Source organism: Saimiri boliviensis, chromosome 6 (genome assembly GCF_048565385.1).
Source record: "Saimiri boliviensis isolate mSaiBol1 chromosome 6, mSaiBol1.pri, whole genome shotgun sequence".
NCBI lineage: Eukaryota > Metazoa > Chordata > Mammalia > Primates > Cebidae > Saimiri > Saimiri boliviensis.
In genome coordinates, this window is record NC_133454.1 from 71133678 (window position 1) to 71152682 (window position 19005).

At 47.5% G+C, this 19005-nt stretch overlaps 1 protein-coding gene across 4 annotated transcripts; it reads left to right on the plus strand.

The window, feature by feature from the left end:
- The first annotated feature begins 5446 nt into the window (after positions 1-5446).
- On the plus strand, positions 5447-18776 carry KCNE3 (potassium voltage-gated channel subfamily E regulatory subunit 3). 4 transcript variants are annotated; one of them, XM_074400934.1, is made up of 5 exons: positions 5447-5605; positions 10909-11056; positions 13304-13527; positions 13711-13768; positions 15345-18776. In XM_074400934.1, the coding sequence occupies exon 5, from the start codon at positions 15385-15387 to the stop codon at positions 15700-15702; it is 318 nt and encodes a 105-aa protein (XP_074257035.1). In that variant the 5' UTR covers positions 5447-5605; positions 10909-11056; positions 13304-13527; positions 13711-13768; positions 15345-15384; the 3' UTR covers positions 15703-18776. The 4 variants fall into 4 exon arrangements, with proteins under 4 accessions (XP_074257035.1, XP_074257036.1, XP_074257034.1 ...); XM_074400935.1 differs by lacking the exon at positions 13711-13768; XM_074400933.1 differs by lacking the exon at positions 13304-13527.
- Positions 18777-19005: the final 229 nt, after the last annotated feature.

A 19005-nucleotide genomic window follows, 5' to 3' on the forward strand; every position in this document is an offset into this window, starting at 1 on the left:
GGAGGGAAAGGTGACTCCCCAAAGGGAAGAGATACATTTCATTCCCAAATGAAAGAATTCTGGGAAGGCCAAAACATTAGATGTCCACTATGGCCTCAGAAGGTAAGTAAGGAATTTGGGGATAGATAAGAAGATATAGTATGTTCCAGGCAGAAGAAACAGCATGAGAGTCTCTGAGCTGTGAAGCTGTTCTGGGGAAATCAAGTGCTTGTCTTGCTCCAGACTATAGCAGGTGCTTTGGGTGCCCCATGTATATTCCCCTAGCCTTTCCATTTCAGTGCCATTTCTTTTTTTTTTTCCTTTTTTTTTTTTTTTTTTTTTGAGACGGAGTTTCGCTCTTGTTACCCAGTCTGGAGTGTAATGGCGCGATCTCGGCTCACCACAACCTCCGCCTCCTGGGTTCAGGCAATTCTCCTGCCTCAGCCTCCTGAGTAGCTGGGATTATAGGCACGCGCCACCATGCCCAGCTAATTTTTTTTTGTATTTTTAGTAGAGACGGGGTTTCACCATGTTGACCAGGTTGGTCTCGATCTCTCGACCTTGTGATCCACCCGCCTCAGCCTCCCAAAGTGCTGGGATTACAGGCTTGAGCCACCGCGCCCGGCCTTCAGTGCCATTTCAAATGCCTATTGGAAATAGACATTTCAGGCTGGGTGCAGTGGCACACTCCTGTAATACCAGCACTTTGGGAGGCCGAGGCAGGAGAATCACTTGAGCTTAGGAGTTTGAGACCAGCCTGGGCAAGATGGCAAAACCCCATCTTTACAAAAAATGCAAAAATTAGCCAGGCACGGTGGTGTGCACCTGTAGTTCCGGCTACCTGGAAGGCTAAGGCGAAAAGATAGTTTGAATCTAGGAAGTGAAGCCTGCAATGAGCCAAGATATCACTACTGCACTGCAGCCTGGAGCCTGAGTGACAGAGTGAGACCCCGTTGAAAGAAGAAAGAAAGAAAGAGAGAAAGAGTGGGGTAGGGGGAGGAGGAAGGGAGGGAAAACAAAGGAAAGAAAAGAAAGGAAGGAAGGAAAGAAAGAAAGAGAAGGAAGAAAGAGAAAGAAAAAGGAAGGAAGGAAGGAAGAAGGAAGGAAAGAAAAAGAAAGAAAAAAGAAAGGGAAGGAAGGAAGAAAGAGAAAGATAAAGAAGGAAGGAAGGAAGAGAAAAGAAAAGGAAAGGGTCTATTTCCACCTGCCAGGATCTGCACCTTTTGTCTCAGGACTTTTGGTAGGACTGGGGCTGTCAACCCATGTGTCAGGCTGGACATGCTAAAGAATTCATGTCCCCCAAGCAGCCCTTGGCCAATGACTGACTCCCCTGGCCCCTTGCCTCTAATGAGGGGTAACTCTGGATGTGTGTTCTACCCAGGCCTCTAGGGTTCCCTAGTGGGGCTAAGCTTGCTAAGGGTACACCTTATTATAGGCTCCATTCTATCCTGTCTTACTTCCCACTCTCCTAATCGTGTTTCCCGGGATCACATCACACATGAACCACTTGCGCTCAAATCCACGACCTAGGGCCTGCTTCTGGGAAAATCCAAAATAGCCTCAAACACATTCTTCTAAAAACAAAGCTTAAGTCAGTGTCAACACTTTTTGTTTTGTTTTGCTGCCACATTATCCTATTTACTTAGGCGGGATAACAAATGTCTATAACCTCTGAGGCACAGACCCTCCTTCCAGGAGCTCCTAATCTGAGGGGAAGCCAATAATAAGCATTTCACGGTTTTCAAAGTGCCTTCTCAGCCATGTGTCCGTTTGCTCCTTGGAACCCTGTGGGATTTGCAGGACCACAATTCTTGTTTTGCAAGTGAGGAACACAGAAGCTCAAAGTGAGGCAGTGACTTGGTCCAGGTCCCAGAGCCTATGATCCTTGGCTGACCCCTTTCTTGTCTTGTGCCTGTGTCCGCAACATTTAGGTGGTCTCTTTTCACTAAGAATAATTAGAGGATCCCTCCTTTCTCTGTGGGTTCAGCCAGAGCTCCAGTAAAGATACCCATATCTATTGTTTGCTTTCTAAACATTGATGACTTTGGAGGTAGAAGATTAGAAGCACCAAAAAACAAACAGCACCCTTCTCCCCTCAGGGGCTGCTATATCTATTGCCCTCTCTTGGACTAGAGGCTCTTCCAGTGAGAGCAACATTTTCCTGACCATGTGGAGTCTCATGATGTCGGGGCCATTCTTCCCATATCAGACTGTATCCTCCCCCAAAAAAGGGACCCACACAAGGATGATACATGTGCAAAAGGGGAGACTAGTGGGATAGGAGCAGTCAGGGGACACAGACAATTTAGGACAGAGGAGATTTCTGGGAGGAAGTAGCATCTAAGGGTGAGTTAGCTAGCCTCAGGAGTAAGGGTGTTCCAGGCAGAAAGAACAGCATAGGCAAAGGCCTGGAGATGACAGAGAGCATGTGGGTGTTTGAGGAACTGAGATTGTCCCCCTCCTAATCCTGTCTGGGGTGAAAACCCAAGCTCGCAGCCTCCTCCCACATTAGTTCTCCAACTCCTTCCTCCCACCCGTTGCCTGGAGCAGGCTGAAAAGGAACTGAGAAGGACCCCACCCATCTGACAGCTGCACTACCAGTGCTGGATCCTTCCACTTGTCCCCACCTGGGTCTACCACCCTTCTCCACCCACAGTGGGCCACCTGGCTCTGGAGCTTCCGTCTGGGTTGAGCCAAAAGGAGGCAGTGGTAGAAGACCACAGGATGGGAGGGGAGGGAGGGAGAGGTACTTGTTCTCCTGGCTCTCTCCCTGTGGGTTAGCCTCTACCAAAAGCCACAGCTCCAACCTGGATGCCGTCCCCACCACTGCCCTCTCTGGGTTCCCTTGCCCTGTCAGCCCAGGTAGTTTCCATCCTCACCGTTACTAGCCAGACATAGTGCACTATTTCTTGATTTCCTAAACCCTCACCACACTCTCTTTAAATTACCTATTTTCATTTTTTTATGTCTCCAGTGGTGCAAGAACCAAAGGGTAGATGTCAACAGGAGGCAGTTTTTGTTAAAATGTGAGAACATCTTAGCAATCAGAGCTGTCTGGCTGCCTTGCAGGCAATGAGCTCCCTAGAGGTATGCAAGAGAAGCTGGACAGCCTCATGTCAAAAATGAAATAGAGGCGGGGTGTGGTGACTCTGACCTGTAATCCCAGCACTTTGGGAGGCTGAGGAGGGCAGATTACTTGAGATCAAGAGTTCGAGACCAGACTGGCTAACATGGCAAAATTCCATCTCTACTAAAAATACAAAAATTAGCTGGATATGGTGGCACGCCCATAATTCCAGCTACTCAGAAGCCTGAGGCACAAGAATCACTTGAACCTGGAAGGCAGAGGTTGTAATGAGCTGAGATCACACCACTGCACTCCAGCCTGGGTGATATGTCTCCAAAGATAAAGAAATAGGAATGATTCATTAGGCATATGAGGGATTTGACTAGGAAACTCTTGAGAGTCCTTTTAATTTACATTCTAGAACCCTAAGATTATTCAATTCTAAGACTTTGGTTCTAAGATTTTATTAGAGCAAAAGACAATCCCTATCTTCAAAGAACTCACAATCTAGCAGATGAGGTGGATAATGGTTACTTTCTTTTTAAAAAAAAAATTTTATTCTTATTTTTTTAATCTTTTTTTTCATCTAGGACCAGGATCTGAGACTTTCAGAAACTGTCATAAACAGTCCTACAGAGTAAATACAAGGCCATGGGCAGGATATGAGAAGGAACCCTGACTGAGCCAGGACTGTTTCCTCATGGCTAGTCTCAAGAACCATTTTTATCAGAGTAATTTGGGAATCTTGTTTTAAAATGCTGATTTCTGGGCTCCACTCCAGATTTCCTGAATTAGAACCTCTGGAGTGGAACCCAACAGTCTATTTACTAAAACAAGCTCCCCAGGTGATTCTTAGGCAGATTGAAAACTGAGATTGCAGGACAGGCACAGTGGTTCATGCTGTAATCCCAGCACTTTGGGAGGTGGAGGTGGGCAGATCACTTGAGCCCAGGAGTTTGAGATAGCCTGGGCAACATGGTGAAACCCAGTCTCTATAAAACATACAAAAGTCTCTATAAAAAATAACATGGTGGCGTGTCCCAGTTACTCAGGAGACTGAGGCAGGAGGATCACCTGAGCCCAGGAGTTCAGGGCTGCAGTGAGCCATAATCACTCCACTGCATTCCAGCCTAGGTGACACAATGCAACCCTGTCTCAAAAAAAAAAAAGGAAGGAAGAGAGAGAGATAGAGAGATAGAGAGAGAGAGAGAGAGAGAGAGAGAGAGAGAGAGGGAGAGAGAGAAGAGAAGAAAAGAAAAGAGAAAGAGAAAGAAAATTGAGATTGCATCTTTAGGTGGTCAGGATGACTTCTCTGAGAGGTGATCTCCAGACTGAGAAAAAGGAACAGTTGGGTCAAAACATGTAATCATAGAATACGGAGCTAACATGTTTTGATGAAGATTAGCAATTTTGTACAATATAGCCACCTTGTAGTAGGTCTAAAAAGGATAGCACTTCTAAGATATATTCTGAGATTCTGTAATTGAGGGTATGTGCCTCAGATATCCTGAAGCAGACCTTTGAGAGGGAGTGAGAGAGCTGGCCTGAGGCTGTTACTAATTATTCTAAGGCAGTGAGCTGATAAAAGGGCGCCCCACAGGGTCCCTGGGAGACCGTTCCCTGCAACTGTCCCTTCCTCTGTCACTAGCCTCCTGGCTCTTATTCCCCTGCTGTCCCCGGCTGCCCCTGTTCTCTGAAGCCTGCAATGTCACCAGCAAGGAAACAACAGTTTGAGCGAGGGCATGGTGGTGGGAAAATAAGCTGTTCCGGGGCAGAGATGAGTCAGGTGCCCAAACACAAGTTGGTCAGGCACTCTCAGGAACTTTTGGGGCTTGGTGGGAGGAAACATCTGCTGGTGCTAAGCAGAGAGAGAGGGGTGTGTAGTGGATTTTGGGTCTGGGCTCTGCCACCTGGGCACGTCTCTTCTCCCACTGGGCCTTCTGCATCTTGTGTGGAAAAGAGCGTTTTTGGAAGAATCAGATTATTTCGCTGTTAACCCTCTGGTTTCAGTACTTCGGACTCAAAGGTCTCATCTGATCCCAGCCATAAGCCTGTGAAGAATGCAGGCAAGAACTGTATCAACTTTACAGCGAGGCCAAGGCCCGGTGAGGAGCAGCGACTCACCCACAGCCACGCAGCCACACTGGAGCAAAGCCCCCTCCTGGTGATCGGCCTCGTGCTGGGCTTGCTGAGGCCCAGCGGAGCGAGAGGCTTTCGGTCTCAGGGCCAGGAAACAGGCGCTGCAGGGGACGGAAGAGTCGGAGCCCACAGCTGGGGGAGGGCAAGGAGCTGGGCGGAGGCACCCAAGGCCAGCCCGGGGAGAAGTGGGTGTGCTGGAAACCGGGCAGGGCCAGGGGAGGGGACTCCCGGGGGGAGGGAAAAGGGAACCGCACGCGGGTGGGAACGCGGAGCCAGAGGGCACTCTGGGCAGTGCTGGGCGCCCGCGGAGTGGACCAGGGCTGGTGGAGCGCACAGGATCACAGCGTCCCGGCCACCCTCGGTCAGAGGGCGCTGTATCCAGCGAGCCAACGGGTGCCCCGGAGCCTCGCGGAGAGGCAGGTAAGGCACCTAACGAGCTGGGAAGGCTGAGCTGCAGCCTGGGGTAGAAATGAAGGGTCTTCCCTCCTCCCTTCCGAGGGCCACAGCGTGCTCTCGGTGAGACTGTGGACCCGAGGTAGGTGTGGGGAGCTCTGCAAATACCGAGCCAGTCCTCCCAGACCCTTCCCAGTCCTCCCAAGCACAGTGATCCCAGAGCAGCAGGTGGGAGGGAATGGGGAGCTGGGCTCTGCGCGCCCCGCCTGGAATCTGTGGGGACTTGCGCCGCACTCCCAGCCCTCAAGACGGTGACAAGGAAAGTTCCTCCACACTCACAGACAGGCAAGTGAACATCTGCGGCTGGCAGCCAGTGCACGGGCAGAAACAACACTTCAGGACGCAGTGCAGTCTTATCTGGCCGGAGCCACTAGCTCTGCGAAGCTCACTTGCCCATTCCCTTTACCTCACTGTGTCCCTCACCCTGTCTGACCTAGTCCGGGGAAAGCGGGCGACTCCCAAAAGCAACTTCTGCTGCTAGTAACATAGGTTGAGTCTGGAAGTTGGGAGACTTGAGTTCTAGTTTACAGGCTGTGTAAACCCAGGCAGTCACCCCTCCACTCTGCGCCTTGTGCTTGCTTTTCCTGGGTCACCATCTGTAAAATGGGCCTCCTGCTCCTGTTGCCTGCATACTCCATGGGACAGGAGGGGAAAGGGGGATTGGACCTGGGAGTCTCTTACCTTGAAAATAAGTGAGTTGGCTGGGCGCAGTGGCTCATGCCTGTAATCAAGGCACTTCAAGAGGCCAAGGCAGGCAGATCACAAGGTCAGGAGTTCGAAACCAGCCTGGCCAATATGATGAAACCCTGTCTCTACTAAAAATACAAAAATTAGCTGGGCATGGTGGCACCTGCCTGTAGTCCCAGCTACCCAGGAGGCTGAGGCAGGAGAAGTACTTGAACCCAGGAGGCAGAGGTTGCAGTGAGCTGAGATTGGGCCACTGCACTCCCGCCTGGGCCACAAAGCAAGACTCTGCCTCAAAAAAACCAAAAAGAAAAAGAAAAAAAAAAAAAGCAAATGAGTTTAGTCCTTGCTTGAAACCCCACCAGAGTATCTCCTCCTAACATCCCCTCCCAACTCTACCAATTTGCATATAGGGAAACTGATGCCCCAGGGGAGACAATTTACCAAAGGTGGCAATAGCGACCAGACGGAATTAGAATCCAAGTTTCCACAGTCCTAGCCCAGGGCTCTCTCCACTTCACCTATAAAGGCCTATTGTAAATGTGTGAGCTCCTCCTTATCTCTTTGTATGCCTCCACTTTCTCTGTTCCTGATGGAGGAAACCCATGCTGGAGCTCTGGAAATGGCTTTCAGATTTTCTTGACTCCTTGAGGTGATAATCATCAACCCTTCTCCATCCCTCACTCACTCCATACTTCTTAAAGCACATCCATAAACTTAATGCGGGAGTGCTTAAAATACCTTCTACGAGGGAAGCAAGACAAGAAACTTGATCTTATTGATGAGGAAAATGAGGCTTAGAGTGATAAAGTTACTTAATCAAAATGTATGGCTAGATGTGTTGGCATAGTAGGGGCAGGAACCCAGGTCTCTTGATTCCCTCTCTGATGTGTTCTCCACCAGCTACAGGACTACAGAATGGTGCCCCTCAATGATAAGGGACTACAGGGGTGATCAGAGAGGGTGGGAAACAAAGAAGCCTTCTGGTGAAGGTGAGGTTTCTGGGAATCAGGAATAATAATAAGAAACTCCTGGCTGCTTCTGAGGCTAGGAGAGCTGGGGTAAGAAAGGAGACATAGAGATGGCTGTTCTTGGTAATATACGGGGAAAGGAAAGATGTGGAGACAGAAAAGGAAACAGTGTGACCAGGCTGCTTGATAATTATCTTGCATGTTTGCAGTTTCTGAAACTTTCCCATCTATTGTCTCCTCTAGTTCTCATGTGAGGTAGACAGGGCAGGGATCATTATTCCCAACTTATGGATTAGGTTCAGAGGAAGTAAATGCAGTGCTCAAGGACAAAGAGCCAAGCATACAGCCAAGATTAGAATCATGAAAGGAGCACTTGAAAGGCAAGATCACAGGCTGAGGGACTGGGGAGTTGCACTGTGTGTGTGTGCAGTGGGCAGGTGTATGTGGCCACACCCTGGGTAGGTACACAGGGAAGAGGGTTGCAAAGCCATTGCTGGTGTTTTGAGGCCAAGAATATTTGCCCTTTGGATTGAATGGGGTCCAGGTACAGGAAGTGTCTGGGCTTCCAAAGAAGGCTTAGAATTCCTCCTCCTCTGACTCACCCCACCTGACTGAGATGGCTTCTTTTCTTTGAGCCATCCCTTCCCCAGACCAAATGAAATCTGTTTTGGCCTGCCCTGGAGGTTGCTTTTTAAATATTGTAAGCTGCTTTCATGAATGCATATGCATGTGCCAGAGCAGGAGAATGATCTTATAGAAGCGGCATTGATTCATTTATTCTTATGCTTGAATGCCTGCTAGGTATCAGGGCTGGGAAATAAAGTAATGTATGAGGAACGGGACCCTGCCCTCATACCTCAAAGTACACAGTTACACACACACACGCACACACACACACACACACACACACACACAAACACACACACACAATTTCATTACAGTATAGTGCTCTAATAAGGCTTTGTGCAAAGCACTTTAAGGAACAAACAAGAGGGAGAGACTAACTGGCTAGGGAGTGGGGAAGGAGGTGTCCCAGGAGAAAATCTACAGAGATGACATTGGAGCCGGGTCTTGAAGGATGAGTAGGAGTTTGCCAGGCAGGTGAAAAGGAAGGGCACTCTTGTTTAAGAAAACAGCATAAGCTACTTGGTTTCTGCCTCCAGCTCTGCCACTACTGGGCTGTGAGACCTTAAGCAGGTGATTTCCTTGGGGAAGAGGGTCTGTTTTCCCACTGGTTGAATGAGGGGGTTGTACCAACATGATTGTGAAGATCTCTTCCAGCTCAGATTCTATTCCTGTGTCCTTCCAACTGGATGCTAAGGTCTACTCCTTTAACTCCCCTCCCACTCCACCAACTCTCCAGTCCACAGAAGTGATAAGACCACCAAGGGGACAGTGGCAAAACTGTGCATCCCAGGAGCTGTTTTGGATCGCCTACCTGCTTTACGTGATCTTTTTCTACCTGCCTCTCTACTCCATTTCCAGACACTGAAGACGCTCATTTTGAAAGAGTAGCTAAAACGGAAGAATGGGAAAGAAAGACCCAAGGGTAGAATTTCACTTTTCTCCAGAGCAACCTGAATGAAAACCCCACTAAGATCTCCAGTCCATCCTTCAGATCACAGCTTCATCCTCCAACTTACAAGTTAGAAGCTAAACAAGTGTAAGACAAGTACATTTTGTGAGGACCAGTTAATGTGTGGGAAATAGCAGGAACAGAGAGTGACCTGGCTCGTCTGGGGAATCTGGAGTAGGTCTGGAGGAGTGGGGTACATGGGAGATGAGAGCATAAAGGAAGGCTAACTCCTCCTCCCAAGCTCACCAACCTCCATCTCACTGGATCCTTAACTAAGATTGGCAAGAATCTGTGGTGCAGGAAAAGGCCATAGCAATAGAGTTAGAGGAGATGATGCCCCATGACACCGAGAGGCTGTGTCTGGTGTGATGTGAAGCTTCGATGTGAGGGAACACTGCCATTTGTAGTGGAAAGAGCACCTGAACAGTATCCCAAACACCTGGGTTCTTGTCTGAGTGCTGCCATTTATGAGCCATGTAATTTTGGACTAGTCACTTCTCCCTTCTGAGCCTCAGTTTCCTCATCTATGAAAATGTTGACTTGGAATCTAGATTCTAGATGATCCTTAAAGTCCCTTTCAGATTGGCCATCTGCTCACCTTCCTTCCTCACTGGCCTATCTTCCATTTCAAGGCAAGACCTCTCCAGGGCAGGAGCTCTGTCTCCCCCATCCATCTTATTCCCTCAGTGGCAAAACTCCTCTGCTGATGACTGCCAGTCCCCAGCTTGAGCCCCAGAGGCAGGTCATAGAGAACCAACCTATGCCTTCATCAGCTTTCTGCCTCTCCTAACTCAGACAGGAGGCCCATGCACCCAGGCCCTCCCTCCCACACAAACCCAGGACCTAGAGATATGGAACTATGGCCTCTTTCCTCCTCCTGTCAGAATCACAAACATCTTGGTCTACACAGAGACACCCTGAGGCATGAAAGATTTCATGAGTCTTTATTCCCCTCATGGAACCCTGCCTCAAAACCCACCCTGCCCTCCACACTGGCCCTTTCCTCTACTTTCTGCAGGGTCTATCTCCTCCTTAGACTAGATCACCCTGGAGGGTGCGCTGTTAAGAGGAAAAACCGAGTAAGTCCCTCACTTTAGCTCAGCTGGAATATTAGGTGTAAGTCAGTCCCAGGGCTCAGAAGCATCTTAACCAGTGAGGAAAAGGTCCACAACCTTCTCCATCTTGGGATTTGAGAGGCTCTAGAAAGCCCCTAAGATGCCTCTCCCACCAGCCTCTCCAACTTCTCATGGTCTCACCATGTGGCTTCATATAATCACAGGATGTTAGAACCAACTGGGACTCCTTCAGAAAAGGGAAGTCTATATCCAAAGTCACACAAGGAGCTGCTGAACTGGGACAACTCCCTGGGTTTCCATTCCTTCTCCGTAGTGAGGGCATTTAGCCTAGATGGGCGCTAAAGGCCCTTCCAGCCTCTGCTCTACAAAAATAAAGCCACCACCATCTGTGCACTGTCTAGTGCCAAGCACTACATCATGTTCTTTAATTTTCACAACAAAGCTATGCTACAGACAGTGTTCATTCTGAGTGTTCATACCGTCTATCCAAATAGATTGGGTGGTAACACATCATTTGTTCCTATGTAAAATATCAACCCAGCTGCCAGCTGGCATTCTCCCACTCACATCATTCCCTTGGGATTCTAAAAGGCCCTTGCTAAGGTAACCCTTAAGAAAGGGAACATTTCAGGCTGCACCGTCAGCTGGTCCCTGAGTGGGAGTCCACATGTTAAACAGGTTTCTCATGAAGTCACCCAATGAAGACACTGTGAATCTGGAGTTGGGGGGGGGGACAGCAATCAGAGGCCCCTTGGACACTGCATAGTTCCTTTAACTGCAACCCTAGGCTGGCCTGACCCAGCTGCTGCAGGAAGGGGAAGAGCGGTGGGAGAGGGAGGTCAGAGCCCACAGTGGGACTACTGCACAACCCTTGGGGCTTGGCCTTGGGCAATCCACTCTGATTCTGAAGTTTGTGCTTTGTAACTGGTTCCTTCCTTTTCTTCCTTCTCTCCTGCTTTCCAGCTCTGGGCTTTGCCAGGTGTAAAGTCAATACTGAGACCCCAGATGTGTCCAGAGACATCCTGAAGAGGCTAGGGGTTTGAGGAGCCTTAGGGTGTCCACAAAGAGAGCCTGAAACTGACTGAGAGCCAGCGGATTTGTCAGCTGTCTGGTGAGTCTTCCACACTCAGATTTCCCTCCCTCTCCCTGTCAGTTAAAACCCCTTTCCAGTGATACCTAAGAAAACTGAATGGTCCTGCCCTGAGATGGAGCTCGGGATGACTAGGAGCTTTCACCTTCACTATATGTGCTGTGTCCATTCCTTTTTTTTTTTTTTTTTTTTTTTTTTTTTTTTTTTTTTTAACCTACATGTACATATTTGCTTCTCTAAAATTTTTTTTTTTTAATTTAATCCTCTTCTACATAATGCAAGTGTATGCTCACAGCAAGCCTTGAAGGAGAAGGGCAAGGATGATCATCTTTCTTTGTGGTTTTTTGTTCGTTTTTGTTTTTTTTTGTTTGTTTGTTTGTTTGAGACAGAAGTCTTGTTCTGCTGCCCAGGCTGGAGTACAGTGGCGCAATCTCAGCTCACAGCAACCTCCGCCTCCTGGGTTCAAGTGATTCTCCTGCCTCAGCCTCCTAAGCAGCTGGGAATACAGGTGTGTGCTTGGCTAATTTTTTAATTTTTAATAGAGTCAGGGTTTCTCCATGTTGGCCAGGCTGGTCTCGAACTCCTGACCTCAGGTGACCCACCCACCTGGGCCCCCCAAAGTGTTAGTGTTACAGGTGTGAGCCACCACGCCAGGCCTATTTTTTTAAATTGTGTTAAAAAAAAAAAAACTAACATAAAACTGTACCATCTTAGTCATTTTTTAGTGTATATTCAGTAGCATTAACTAGATTCACCTTGTACAGCAGATCTCCAGAACCTTTTCATCTTGCAAAACTGAAACTCTATACCTACCGTACAACTCCATGATGATCTCTTTTGGTAGATGAGGAAACCGAAGCCCCACTAGGCAAAGGAACTTACTTCCTTCAGAGTAGGCTCCTCCAGACACTTACACTATTTGTCTCTACCTGTGAACTTGCCTGAGGCCCCTTCCTCCTTCAACTCAGGTTAGCCATTCCCTCCTCAGGTCTCACATCTGTCTCTAGCCCCACCCCCACTTTGTTATCCTCTCTGTCCCAACTCCTGACTCAGCATCTTGCACTAAACTATTTCAGGACTCTTGTAGCTGGGCTCACTGCCTCAGCTCTAGCTCCTTCCAGTCTACATGACAGCCAGAGTATCCTTTCCAGGCACAGATCTGACCATTTTATCTTCTTTTAAAATACTTATTCCACTGCTTTTCCCCAGCTACAGAATAAAGTTCCAACTCTCCAGCACGGCAGTCAAGGCCCCCCATGACCTGGCACCTGCCTATCTCTCCTGTCCCACACTCTATGCTATTCTTCCACACATCTTATACTCCACCCTCTTTATGCTACTTTCTATTCGTCTAAACATTTACATACTTTCTTGCTGTGCCTTTGCTCACGTTTCCTTCCCTTGTCTTCTCTGCCTTCTAAATATCCTTCAAGGTCCAACTCAAACTCCTCCATCACTGTGGATACTTTGAGCCCTGACCAGTATCCATCACTTATTCCTTTCAGCCTTAGTAGCTCCTGGCTTGTCCCCTGCATTGTATCAGAGCCCCTGGGTGAAGGCACTGGGTCTGAGCCACCCCGAGCTCCCATCACAGGGCCTGGGCCATATTAGTGATGACTATCTGGATGATTTTTTTGAGTTATTTATTTCATCATGCTGCTCCTACTTGCTGTTGGCCCACAAAAGGGAAGAAGCAGCCACAGATTTCTTGCCTGACACATGGGGTAGTAGATGAGAACCTGTATCTCCAGAATCTTTTTTTTTTTTTTTTTTTTTTTGAGACAGAGTCATGTCTGTCACCCAGGCTAGAGTGCAGTGGCATGATCTCGGCTCACTGCAACCTCCACCTCCCAGGTTCAAGCGATTCTCCTGCCTCAGTCTCTCAAGTAGCTGGGACTACAGGTGTGTACCACCACGCCTGCCTAATTTAGTAAAGATGGGATTTCACCATATTGGCCAGGCTGGTCTCAAACTCCTGACCTCGTGATCCATCCTGGATCTTAACTCAGTGAGCTCTTGTTCTTTTCCCCTCCTCCATCCAGACAAGATAGCACAAGTACTCAAGATAGCAGAAGGCCCCAAAGGCCTTGCATAAAACATGGGCCAGTCCTGGCTGATTGCTGTATTATTTAAACTCTTCCCCCCCCCCCCAACTTCTGCATTCATAGAGCCATTGATGAATATTTATCTTGGTCAGAATGTTCGTCTTTTCCAGGGGAGAGATCTCATGGTTAACAGCCACATTTGTTAACTTTGGTTTGTTAACAGTTCTACCCAGATGATAGAGGGTTGTGGAACCAATCAATGGGCTGAATGCTTGATCCACAGAGAAGTCCTTAAAGCGGACATCTTTACTAGAGACTATTGAGAAAAGGAGAACACCCAGACAATCTTAGGGCAGTCCCCTAGATACATAGCCCTGCTGACCAGACGCATGTGGTCTGATGATATCCTTATCAAAAACAAGAGGATGGCCACATACTGCCTTATATGTAAGTGCTTGGGGAAAGGGAAGACTGTGATGATAAAGATGGTGGAGTGTGGTTGAGGGGTGGGGAGCACTGAATGGAGGCTTCCTAAAGAAAGTGAGTGTGGGGCCTTGTTTAACGGGAATGACATAGTTTTTCAAAGACAAGGATGTAAGTCTGTTTTAAGATGTTCTTTCTATATTATAGACTAAGGATCTCTGAGAAGAAGGAAAAGGAATATTTATAATCACTTACTATATGCCAGGTACATAATGACTTTATTTCAGGGGACAAGATAGTTGGGGTGCTTGTGTCTTCTTTTAGTGGGGCAGGTAAACCCCAAGCCAGACTGAGAACTCCTTTCACTCTCCCCGCTCAATCTCAAGTTGTTCTTGCCTTCTCCAATGCCTGTAGTGGTTAACAACCTGTCCCTTTTTCCCTAGTTACCTCCTTTCCAACAGAATTTCTGCAAATAGCTAGGCATATCTAGAGTGTGAGAGACACAGGGTGTTTGAGAGGTCAAATGATCCAGCTTCTAGCCTTCTAGCCTCCAGGTAGCATGAAATTTAAACCATACCCAGACATCTTCCATATGGTGTCTGGAACCTTTTTTTTTTTTTGAGATGAAGTCTCACTCTGTTGCCCAGGGTGGAGTTCAGTGGCTCTATCTCTGCTCATGGCAACCTCCACCTCCTGGGTTCAGGCAGTTCTCCTGCCTCAGCCTCTCAAGTAGCTGGGATTACAGGCACCCGCCACCATGCCCAGCTAATTTTTGTATTTTTTAGTAAAGATAGGGTTTCACCATGTTTGCCAGGCTGGTCTCCACCTCCTGACCTGAAGTGATCTGCCCACCTCAGCCTCCCAAAGTGCTAGGATTACAGGCATGACCCACCACACCCAACCTGTCTGTGGAGCCTATAAAGAGACTGTGCTGAAGGAGAGTTCTGATGAATGTCTTCTAACAGTGCCAAGCAGTCCTGCTGAGAACTGGCATGGAAGTGGAAGCAGCTCTAAGCTAGCCACAAAGAGTAGGGCTTTCTGTCTTGGCTCTATTTCTAATATTCTGTGATGATGGATAAGCCACTTATTCCTCTCAAGGCCTCAGTTTCCCTGTGTATAAAATGGCAAGAGTTACATTAAACAATCCCTAAGGTCCTTCTAACCTAAAGTTCAGTGATTTATAGAATCCAAAGAAAGGAGAGATTAATATGGGTTCTGATGGTCAGGGAAGACTTTATTCTACAATTATTTATTGAGTACTTGTTGAGTGCCATCATAAGTGATTGTATATAGCAGTGAGTAAAACAAATATAGGCCCTGCCTTTGAGTGTGTGGCCTAGTGAAGAAAACAGACATGTAATCAAGTAGCTAGAATAAACTGTTGTATTAGTCCATTTTCATACTGCCATGAAGAAATACCCAAGTCTGGGTAATTTATAAAGAAAAAGAAGTTTAATGGACACAGTTCCACATGACTGGGGAGGCCTTATAATCATGGCAGAAGGTGAAGGAGAAGCAAAGGCATGTCTTATATGGTGGCAGGCAAGAGAGCAGGTGCAGGGGAATTGCCCTTTATAAAACCATCAGGCCTCATAAGACTTATTCACTATCATGAAAAGAGCATATGAAAAATCCATCCCCATGATTCAATTACCTCCCACCGGGTCCCTCCCATGACATGTGGGGATTGTGGGAGTTATGATTCCAGATGAGATTTGGGTGAGGACACAGCCAAACCGTATCAGCCATGATGTTGGGATTTTACCTGGGATCTGAGGGGATGAGGTCATTCAAGTTACAGGTGACAGAGCCATCCCTTCTCTCTTTTCTCTTGTCACCAGAGCTTCTACCAAGTCTTCCCCCACCTCAATCACTATTGCTATGGAGACTACCAATGGAACTGAGACCTGGTACAAGAGCATGCATGCTGTACTGAAGGCTCTAAATGCCACTCTTCACAGAAACGTGCTCTGCCAGCCAGGGCCAGGGCTGGATCCAGGGCCAGACAACCAGACTGAAAAGCGGCAGGCCAGCCAACCTGGCCGTGATGACAACTCCTACATGTACATTCTCTTCGTCATGTTTTTATTTGCTGTCACTGTGGGCAGCCTCGTCCTGGGATATACCCGCTCCCGCAAAGTGGACAAGCGTAGTGACCCCTATCATGTGTACATCAAGAATCGTGTGTCTATGATCTAACACAAGAGGGCCGGGATGGTGGAAGACCGAGACACCTGGGGATTGTGTCTGGGGCCTCCAGAACTCTGCTGTGGACTGCATCAGGTCTCAGTGTACCTATCTGTAAGATCAACAAGAAACAGGGCTAAGGGAGGTCATCACTGGGGTGGGAGAATAGGGGCTGGCAGACCACAGCCTTGTGCATAAGGATTTTTTTCCAGGAAAAGATAAACTTTATAAACATTGGGAGCCCATGAACAAACATATAAAAGTAGCAACAGATAATGACCAATACCTGGTTTAGTGGCTGGAATATTGGGGGCCTGGGGATTGGAGAAAGGAGAAGAAATTGTAGCAGAGGGAAATGAGACAGGAAGATGCTCTGGGGACACATTTTTTATGTGTTATCTTCAATAGTCATGAGAAGCAGTGATGATTATCCCACATCACAGATAAGACTTACCACCACCACCCTGCCTCCGCTCCCATGAAGAAAGCAGGGCAAGTGCTGTGCTGCCCATTTGGTCCTGAATGGTGCCATGATTGGAAACCAGGAACTCTGGTCTCCTTGCCTAGTGCTTTTCAAAACTTTGTGCCACACAGGAGAGGATCCAGGCCTGAAGGTCATACAATCTGGGGACTCTCTTTAAGAATACTAAAATAGCTTACTTTTGCAAATATTACAAAAATATACTGCCACATAAATATGTTGCTAGGGCCCCTGCTAAGACCTTAAGAAGGAGCTCATGTGAGTTAGGACCCTGAATATTATGCCTTGTTAGCTACATGGTTCATGTGCTTCTTTTTTTTTTTTTTTTTTTTTTTTGAGACGGAGTTTCGCTCTTGTTACCCAGGCTGGAGTGCAATGGCGCGATCTCGGCTCACCGCAGCCTCCGCTTCCTGGGTTCGGGCAATTCTCCTGCCTCAGCCTCCTGAGTAGCTGGGATTACAGGCACGTGCCACCATGCCCAGCTAATTTTTTCTATTTTTAGTAGAGACGGGGTTTCACCATGCTGACCAGGATGGTCTCGATCTCTTGACCTCGTGATCCACCCGCCTCAGCCTCCCAAAGTGTTGGGATTACAGGCTTGAGCCACCGCGCCCGGCCTCATGTGCTTCTTGAACCAAGTCACAGGGCACTTCCCAGTCACATCTCCAGCTAGGGGGACTAAACTACCTCCAAATCAGCCTCTTTGGTTTTGACGGAGTTCTGTGAGAAATTTTCTTTTCTTTTTTGAAACAGTCTGTGTCACCCAGGCTGGAGTGCAGCTACCCCATCTTGGCTCACTGCAACCCCTGCCTCCCAGGTTCAAGCAATTCTCCTGCCTCAGCCTGAGCAGCTGGGATTACAGGTGCCTATCACCACACCTGGCTAAACTTTTTTAAAGCAGAGACAGAGTTTTACCATATTTCCCAGGCTGGTCTCAAACTCCTGGCCTCAAGTGATCTGCCCATCTCAGTTTCAAAGTGCCAGGATTACAGATGTGAGCCACCGCGACCAGCTATGAGATTTTTTCTGATATCATGTTGAATCTGCTTCTAGAAGACTGAAATGGCACTTAAAAGATTATATTAAAAGAAGCAGAGTATGTGAGGCAGATACACGGTTCAGTGGAAAGAGAAGCAGCCCTGATTCTACCACTAAGGTGATGTATAATCTTATGCTGGACACACCTCTCTCATTCATTTTCCTCTTCAACATAATGAAATAGACTTGAAAATTTCTAAGGTTCTATCAGTTCTGACATTCTAGGCTTCACATACATTAAGTTGAGCCATAGGTAATCACTGTGTTTGTAGGTTAGAAACAGCTGGGTATCATAGTTTCATCTGTGGTTCCATCTAATACCTGCAATGTGGCTGAGGGGTATTAGTCACATCTAGTACCTGCAATGTGGCTATCCCAAATCTCAGCTAGAACCACTCACTGTTCTGTTTGTCCAGTTTCAACTTAAGGGATCTCCATGTGGTCCCCAGAAGTACCCATTAAAACATACATATTTATGTTTAGCAGAACTCTGAAATAATATTTGGATAGCAGTTATCTCTGAGGAATTGGATTATGGGTGCTTTTCCCTTTCCACACTATATATTTATATACTAATTGACTGACTTGGCCATAAGCATGTTACTTGTATAATAAAAGGAAAAAAGATACTTCCACTTTGAACAAATAAAAATAAAACCCTTTGAGTTTTTGAATGGAAGATCACAGAACACATTTGCTGCCATGAGCAATTATGTCGATGCTCTGCAAACCTGCGCTGAGCCCTGTTGCTCAAGCCCTTCCTCATCTCTTCTTAAGGGAGAACATGGAGAGTTCCTCAAGATGTGACATATAGGAAGACAACAGATTCAGAAAGTTACAGCTGATAGGACTTTAGACACCATCCAGCCCGAACTTCCAAATAAAATACGGAATGCAATTGGGTGTAAGAATGAGTGGTTAGGTGATGGATGTCATAGGATTTTGAGAAATGAAATCGACTAGGAGGAGTCAGAGAAAGGTAGAACTTGAACTGGGCTTTGAAAGTTAGGACAGAGCTAAATGGGCAGAGTGAATGAAGGGATCAAGACCAGGGAAGCTTGGAAGCAGATGTCAGGGAGCTCCTTCCTGGACAGGGCAGGTGGGCTGGGGGGACAGCAGAAAGCAGGCCTCCTGAGGCTACTCCATGACTTCATTGTCCCCGGTGAAGACTCCCCTTCACACAGTCCTCATGCTCCCTGGGCTTAATCATGAAATAATACAAATTATTTTGGTTGCAAGTTACAGGCATTCAATTTATATTACTGTAAGTACAAAAGGGAATTTCTGAGGCATATGGGGTAGCCATAAACAAGGAGCTACAGACACCAGGGCAATTCCAGGAATCTCGAGGACTGGAAAAATGGATCTGTCGCCGGGCACGGTGGCTCAAGCCTGTAATCCCAGCACTTTGGGAGGCCGAGGCGGGTGGATCATGAGGTCAAGAGATTGAGACCATCCTGGTCAACATGGTGAAGCCCCGTCTCTACTAAAAATACAAAACATTAGCTGGGCATGGTGGCACGTGCCTGTAGTCCCAGCTACTCAGGAAGTTGAGGCAGGAGAATTGCTTGAACCCAGGAGGCGGAGGTTGCGGTGAGCCGAGATTGCGCCATTGCACTCCAGCCTGGGTAACAAGAGCGAAACTCTGTCTCAAAAAAAAAAAAAAAAAAAAAAAGGATCTGTCTGAATTCACAAAGAGTTCAGTATGTTTCCTTACACACATTCAGGTTGGACGAAATAAAATTCTAGGATTTGAAGGGAGTAAAATTTAAACATTCAGGCCGGGCGCAGTGGCT